Source organism: Sinocyclocheilus anshuiensis, unplaced genomic scaffold (assembly GCF_001515605.1).
Source record: "Sinocyclocheilus anshuiensis isolate Anshui unplaced genomic scaffold, SAMN03320099.WGS_v1.1 scaffold197, whole genome shotgun sequence".
Taxonomy (NCBI): domain Eukaryota; kingdom Metazoa; phylum Chordata; class Actinopteri; order Cypriniformes; family Cyprinidae; genus Sinocyclocheilus; species Sinocyclocheilus anshuiensis.
In genome coordinates, this window is record NW_015540856.1 from 79,534 (window position 1) to 87,899 (window position 8,366).

The window sequence follows — 8,366 nt, forward strand, 5'->3', positions numbered from 1 at the left end:
ATGTTCACGCAAAGAAAGAAGGCGTAACTTTTATGATTCTTGCTGTAGTATTGTTGCCGCCGCCGCCGCCATGTCGTGAAGTTTCGTTGTGTGAATGCTGTGTGTTTCGTTGTGAAAGAGAAGCTACTTTGTTTGGCCTTCCAAAAGAGGACACAACTAGAAATCAGTGGTTAAGTTGTATTTACAACACTGTTCCGGAACAGTTCAACCCAAATATTCAGATGTGTGCAGCGCATTTTATGGAGGACAAAGACTGTTTCTTGAGAGAGTAGCCTACAATGCTACTGGGTCTGTTTCTATAAAGTGGGGCAGTTCCAACTTTGCAAGGACAGTACACAAAATAGTGTTCTTTTTAGCAACGTCATATGTCCCCTTTAATATCCCTGCAGCCATTTTCATTGGTGTGACTTCACTGCTGCTGAATCTCTAATGCCACAGAAAATAAATTATATTTTATCTGAGTTGTGAGCTTGCAATCTGAATTGAATGTGACAAATTTAATTGCCATCAAATAATGGCAAAATGTCTGTTTTGTCCTGCGGGCTGCCAGCAAAAACAAGCATACAGCGTGACCAGTGTAGTCCGATCCACAAGCAAATTACTATTATTATGCATTTATTACTTTTATTAATATTTTACTGATTATTTTAATGAATTGTTCCAAAAATCTGTCAAATTTAAGGAATTCCAGTCTTTTGCCAGCTCAGCCAGGTGAATCTGGGAGGTTATCGTGATCTGGCCTGTGTTTCCACAAACGTATGAGCATTCTTTGTACATTCAACTGAAGCCAACAGATATATTGACTCACTTAAAATCCTTTTAGACTTTTTTCCCTTTTCTTCTGCAAGTCATTTTAGGGTCAGATTGTAACTAGTATTTTTGGCTGCCATTTCTATGGTGAATGAGAGTGACGGGTAAGCACCAGCCTAGCAACCAGCACAGGAACCATGTCGGTGGTAAAACAGGCATTAATGCTTTGCTGAATCGTTCAGAGCAGTTACTGTATCAACAACTGACTCACTCTTGAAATGAAGCCAGGTTTAAGAAGCAACAATCACAGAGTTTCAGTACAACAAACTTTAAAGGGTTAGTTCACCCAAAAATTAAAATTCTGTCATTAATTACTCACCCTCATGTCGTTTCAAACCCGCAAGACCTTCGTTCATCTTCGGAACACAAATTAAGATATTTTTGATGGAATCTGAGAGCTGTCTGACCCTGCATAGACAGCAACGCAACTGAAATGTTCCCAAGTCCAGAAACGTAGCAAGGAGATCTGTAATCTCCATTTTGGAGAATATCCGCTGGTCGTAAACAACGTATGCTGTTCTGTGTCAGCTGCGTCACGCCAGATTCCATCAAAAATATCTTAATTTGTGTTCCGAAGATGAACGAAGGTCTTGCGGGTTTGAAACGACATGAGGGTGAGTAATTAATAACAGAATTTTCATTTTTGGGTGAACTATCCCTTTAAAGGGATAGTTTCCGTCCCTTTATTGAAAGTCTGTTCCCACGAAACATTGATGCTTCAAAAAATGAATTACAAAATGTAGAAGTAATCCATATAAATCAAACAGTTTAATCCAAGTCTTCTGAGGACATAATGATTGCTTTGCTTGATGAACAGATTTAACGAGTGCACATATTTGCATGGCATACGAGAACAAACCACATTGGTACTTGCAGAAGTTCATTTGTGCTTGCATGACACTCACTGGTTCTCTCGCATCCAGCAAACACTTTGAGCTTCTGTTTACCATATAGACCTTAGCCAGTGTAGCATCATATTTAAATTCTGACAGTAATGAAAGAGGGATAGAAATACAGTGCTCATTAGATTGCACAGTTGTTTTTAACAACGTACCAAATGTTCAGCTGAAGAAACATCATTTCAAAAGACTTTCAGTAGACCAAAAAAACTGTTTTAGCCCATAAAACAATTGTAAACCTTTATACAGCGCATGCCACACTGTAAGTCTATCCCTCACAGTCTCGTTTTCATCTGGTTAAATTCATTATGGTGTCTACCCTGATTAAAGTCTGATTTGATGTGCAGTAAGTATGTGCATTGATCAATGTTTATATATTCAAGCCTAAATTAGATCTGTTCATCATATTAAGTAATCTCTTCAGAAGACTTGGATTAAACCATTCTATTCATATGGATTTCTTTTAGAACGTCTTTGACATTTTTAAAACATCAAAGTTTTGGTTGTGTGGACTTTTAGTGGAGGGACAGAGATCTCTAAGGTTTCAATAATATCTTCATTTGTGTTTTAAAGATGAACGAAAGCTTATGGGTTTGGAATGACTTAAAGTTGAGGAAATGATGACACAATTTTAATTTTTAACATTGGAATCTTTTAAGTTTAACGTTTAAAAAAACAAAATAGCATTCGTATGGTTGAAATTATCTACAAAACAAAGTCTGAATAGAGTAAGTTTGTAAGTTTGAGACAAATTAAAAAATAAGAGGCCTTGTAAGCATTGTCATTGTCTAATTGATTAGTAACACAGTTTGACATTTGGCATGTGAGCGAGTGAACACTCTATCACACTCACTCAGTTATTTTATGCGTGCCTCCAGACACGAGTCTGAGCTGAAGCGTCAGTGTGATGTGTTTGTGGATTAGGATTCATTTGAACATTCCCGAGTCGAGTAAACATCCAAACGCATGCCTCAGTTCTCAGTTCTCTGATGGGAGTGGAAACCCCTCTGAGTGTCTGAGAAGGGCTGCGAGCCTCCCTCATGTCTTTTCTCATGACCTCTGCCTCCCCTCAAGCACTTCCTGTCCCTCTACATGACTGAGGCCTCACACTGCCACAACAGTGCTTTTGCTTCTGTGTTTTACTCACTCTGTGATTGGTCACTTGAGTGGTTAGAGAAGAATGTGTAGTGTAACTGTGATTTGCATTTTGTGTGGGCTGTCAGTACTTTAAAAGGATTCATTTGGAATATATCTTAAATATTGAATTTGCTCTATTCACTTTTCAAGTTCTTTACTTTTTTTTAAAATGCAATGCATTCATTTATTTTTTTTTAAGAAATAAAGATGTTTTGTTGATGCCACAGCTTAGATGATAATCTTGCTATCTTTGGTGATTTAACTTTGATATTCCAAGTATTTTGTAATGTTTACAAACTTTTTCTTGCATATTTTCAATGCTCATGTGCGCTAAAAAAGGTGTAGTAACAGTTTTCACTCAGAAATTGCTAGTAAATTTCACAATTAATTGCAAGGAAACAAGTAACCCATTGAATTACACGTGAAAGTAGGAAAGCTGATGTAGTATTTTCTTGTAGAACATACTCCAATAGTCTTTGTATTGTTTACAACTAAGACAAATATTTTTTTAAAGTGTACTTTGGTTATATGTAAACTGATTAATATTATACAGTAAGTTACTAGAGGCTTGTTAAGTGTGACTGCTTCAGCTGTGATTATATTCACAATATAGCACAGCCTCTCATAAAATTTTGCTACCTGCTAAGCATATATTAAAGACACTTTCTTTTATTGATCTAGTTCATTAAGTGTCATCCTTTCACTAGCTCTAGTTGTGCAAACAAAGGTTATAGTTGGTGTCTGTGGGTGTTATGCCATGACATACCGGAGAACAGCTGATACTGTAACTGTACAATATTAATTAACATCTAGGTGTCTCCATTTAATAATAACCAAATGGACCTGTGCATTTTGAGGTGCATATGTGGATGGGGAAAATTGCTCCAGTTGTCCTGTACGCATTGACTGAAGTGTTTAAAGAATGATGCTGCACTAATGGACTGAATGTGTTAATGGTGTGATAATAACAGCTGTAACGGTGCACTGAGACCCAGCTGATGCTCGGCTCCTGGTTCACCGGGTTCATAGAGATGTCAGTCACCTCGCAGACCCCTCATGCTGCTGGGTGTGCTGGCTGCTGTTTGTGCTCTTGCAAAGTTGAAGTCTGTGTTTTAGTGTGCGTTTTCTGCATGCTGCCTTCATCAGAAATGTGCAGTCATGTGAATGAGTGAACAGCAGTTTCATGTGATTTTCAGTCACTGGATTTGGTACACATATCTGGCTAGGAGAGGGCGGGATGACAAAATCTTAATTAAAAATTCATTAAAATTAAAATAATTTGTTTTAAAAAAATGTAGAAAATGGCTGTTTAATTCTTACATTTTTTATCTTTTTATTCAGAATTTAATGGAATCAAACCAAAAAAAATTAAATTATTCATAACAAATGACATCAGCGCACAAACATTATAAAGGACGTGAGTTAAAAACAACACTCAAAACAACTATATATATATATATATATATAGGCTATATATAGCTGCACAACTCTGACTGTTGTTGTTTTATAAATTGACATTTTTAAATTACATAAAACTTTAACGTTGCTTCATGAGTGTTTGTAATACAATGGCAACTTTGACATAATCTCAATACCCCCCCCACCTCCTCTTTTGTAAAGTCATAGAAACGTGGATTTATTTATTTATTTTTTTGCTATTGGAGCAAATCGGGAACGCAGAAATTATGAAAAATGCTTTGTTTCCAGAAGTTCACCCAACTGTGACGAATTCCGTTTTTAAAAACCCCGGAAATGTGAAAAGGGTCCAAAGTTGTTTTTGCAGAAACTATATATCTGTTTTATATCAGTGTAATTCATATTTAATTTTGTGTGATATTATAATCTTGTTATATATATTTTTATTTTATTTTATTCTTTTTATAGTTTAATGGAAGAGAACCAAAACATAAGACATTATGATGAACCTAAATTGAAAAAATAAAATAAAATTCACAATGGCAAGCTGCTGTTAACATATAAGACAGTATATGCACACCTCTGACTGTTGATTTCTTTATAAATACGCCAGTTTGCACTTTTGCTTGAAAAGCACGAATAACCTACAGTTACACCATGTTTACAAATACTAAATCACACTCTACTGGATGAAACATTAAAATAAACGTCATTCCACCCAGCCCTCCATCCAGCTTGTCGTGTGAATGGGGCGACGCCTGTTTTGGGTGGTTACTGATGGATGTCTCTCATTTCAGGAAGCATCTATTCTAGTCCTGGACTTTACAGCAAGACCATGACACCTACCTATGACTCTCGGGACGGCAGCCCTCTGTCCCCCACCACAGCATGGTTTGGAGACAGTCCGCTGTCAGAAGGCAATCCCAGCATCCTCGCTGTCAGCCAGCCCATCACCTCACCCGACATTCTGGTCAAGATGTACAAACCACAGTCCCTCCTGGACAAGGCCAAGATCAACCAGGGGTAAGCTGGGACAGGTCTAGTGTGTGAAGACTAGGGTTGGGTATCGTTTGGGTTTTTTACGATACCGGTGCCAAATCGATACTTTTAAAACGGTACCGGTGCCTGAACCGATACTTAAAAAAAAATAAAAATTATACCCAAAATAGGATGGATTGGCCATTATTGAGCGCTATAAACACATTTAATGTCTGTTTCATTCATACTGGACGCCAGAGGGCGCCCTCGTGCAGAAACGCCACAAATGCATCACAGAAGGAATAGAACTCAGGAAATCCCTAATATGGATAAAGGCATTGCTATCGCTGTAACTGAGTAAACAGGAGATATAACATTTTGAATGATAAAGCAAAGACGATAAACACTCGACTGCGACAATGTATAGTTTATCTGTGTTATTCAAGCCATCTTTGGTATTTTCATCATAATTAAGTATATTTATAATCCATTGCTAATCGACATAGCCTTTTTACCATATGCTTTTAACAGTATAAAACATATTTTCTGCCTCATTCTGTGACAAGAAGCCACATCAGATCACAACTGGAAGTAGTTGTGGAGTAAAAACTTTATAGTGTTCTCTTTTGTTGGACAACAGGTTTAGAAACGCTTCTTATTGCAAGTCATTAAAAGGAAGTTTAGCTTTAGGCATTTTAATTTAAGAATGTTTAGCTTAGCTAGCTAATGGTAGGCTACCTGCTGCCGTCAGAGCAATTGTAATTACTGCATTCACGCGCTCCTCGGATGCTCTTTTTTCCCGAGTTGTGTTTTTAAGTCGGAATGGACACTCGCAGTACTACAAGTGGCACCGAAATCTGCGTTCTGATTCAGTTCTAGTACATACCGGTTACATGGCACCGGGTTTCGGTACCCAACCCTAGTGAAGACTCTGATTCAGGAAGGCTTGCGCTCATATTCCTCTGAATGTCTCGGTGAAGGTGGCTGGACTCCTCCAGATCACTGATGGAGCAGGATGTGAAGGAGAACGAGGTTCTTCTGCTCCGGTTCAAGTATCACAGCTTCTTTGACCTCAACCCAAAGGTCAGTGTGTTTTGCACCTTAGCACTTATAATCATATATGCATGATGCCGAATAGGACACAATCACACACGAGTTCTTAATATCAAATGAAAATCCACCGTTATGCTCCTCATGCCAGAGTCCAGTATCTCTTAAACGTATTTTATTAAATTTAGGAAATGATATTACTCATCAAACACTTTCAAATATTTTATTATTATTTTTATTCATTATTATGAAAGAGTCAAACCCAAATCCATTTAGGAGTTTTGTTATAAAGAACATAGGTTTTTAAATAGCTTTTAATACTATTTTAACATGTTACTCGCCATGAAAATAGACAAGGAAACTGGCATGGCATTAAAACGCCAACCAACCAACTGTAGCACATATACATTGCCATTCAAACGTTTGGGATCAGTAAGATTTGTAATGTTTTTAAAGACGTCTGCGTTTATTTGATCAAAAATACAGAGAAAAAAAACGGTAAATTGTGAAATATTATTCCAATTTAAAATAATGGGGTTTTCTATTTTAATAAACTTTTATTTCTGTGATGCGCAGCTGTATTTTCAGCATCATTACTCCAGGCTTCAGTGTCACATGATCTTCAGAAATCATTCTAATATGCTGATTTATTATCAATGTTAGAAACAGTTTTGCTGCTTAATATTATTTTTAAATCTGTGATACTTTTTTCAGGATTCTTTGAATAAAAAGTTAAAAAGAACAGCATCTATTTAAAATAGAAATCTTTACCACTTTATATTAAGTGGCCTTAATTACTATGTTTTTACATTTAAATTAATAATTTGGTACAATGCATTATTGTGTACATACATGTTTTTACATTGTACTTATATTTTAAAAATACCTGCATGTAAATACATATGTAATTAATTTCTGTAATTACATTTATAATTACACTGTTGACCCATCCCTTAAACCTTAACCCACCCTTAAACCTACCCATACCACCAAACCTGTCCCTAATCACCCGTATGCCACCTCAATAGCAGCAAAAATGTACATTTTTTAGTACATTGTAGTTATTTTTATGTAAGTACATAGTAGTTAAGGCCACTTAATATAAAGTGGGACCATCTTTTCTAATAAAAGCTTTTCTAACAAAGTCTTTAATATTATTTTTTATCAATTTAACAAATCCTTGCTGAATAAAAGTATTAATTTATTTCAAAAAAAGAAATAAAATGACCATTTATTTCTACATTATGACCATTTTAATGAAAAAAACATACTAAGATTTAGGGGTGGGAATCACCAGAGGCCTCACGATACGATATTATCACGATACTTGTGTCACGATACAATAGTATTGTGATTTTAAATATATTGCGATATTCTGCGATATATTGCAATTTATTACCTTTTTCCAAATTAAAATTGTCCCCAAACAAAAACTTTGGCAACATCTGTTTTAATTAAAAAGAGACATTTCTCAGTTTGTTTATCTCACTTCAATTTTATTGTTGCAGTGCAAAATGGGATTGTCAAGCAGAGAAACTGACCAACACTTTCATGAAAACCTGTCTTAAATGTTGTATGCACCTGGCAAACTCAACTATTTGTATTACAGTCTAGTCTAGTCAACCTTAATTAAATGTAAACAGTTATGCACTGCTGTGCTACTACAGGTATTTTGAACAGTGCAATTTGAAATTGTACTAAAAAGTTGTGCAGACCCTTCAGCAATTGGGGCATTTGAAAGTAAATTACTGTTAAATTTGAATTAAATTAAATAAAACATATAGTCTTATATCTAGGGATGCACCGAAATGAAAATTCTAGGCCGAAAACCGAAAATGCTTTGTAATGATTATTTATTATTTTATTAAATAATATAAAGTAATTTTGTCATTTTTTGTTTTGTTATTTTTTTGACTAATTATCCAAATAATGTATAGTCCTACGAAGCTATTATTATCAGAGCATATGAGCAGAGCATAGCGTCACTGAAGTTAGCATCATTTTATCAGCGTTGCCCAGTACAGCTGAACTAGCCTACAGCATGTTACAGCACAGTAGCGCTACTGCAAACCGGAA

General features: G+C 35.8%; 1 protein-coding gene across 4 annotated transcripts in view; it reads left to right on the plus strand.

Moving 5' to 3' along the window:
* Positions 1–8,366, plus strand: part of LOC107687831 (fermitin family homolog 2) — a 75,343-nt gene that overhangs the window by 51,011 nt on the left and 15,966 nt on the right. For all 4 annotated transcript variants that reach the window (XM_016485302.1, XM_016485304.1, XM_016485305.1 and 1 more), the window contains 2 exons: positions 5,060–5,285; positions 6,221–6,323. In XM_016485302.1, coding sequence (XP_016340788.1) covers positions 5,060–5,285; positions 6,221–6,323 — 329 coding nt within the window. The remainder of the gene's footprint in view (positions 1–5,059; positions 5,286–6,220; positions 6,324–8,366) is intronic.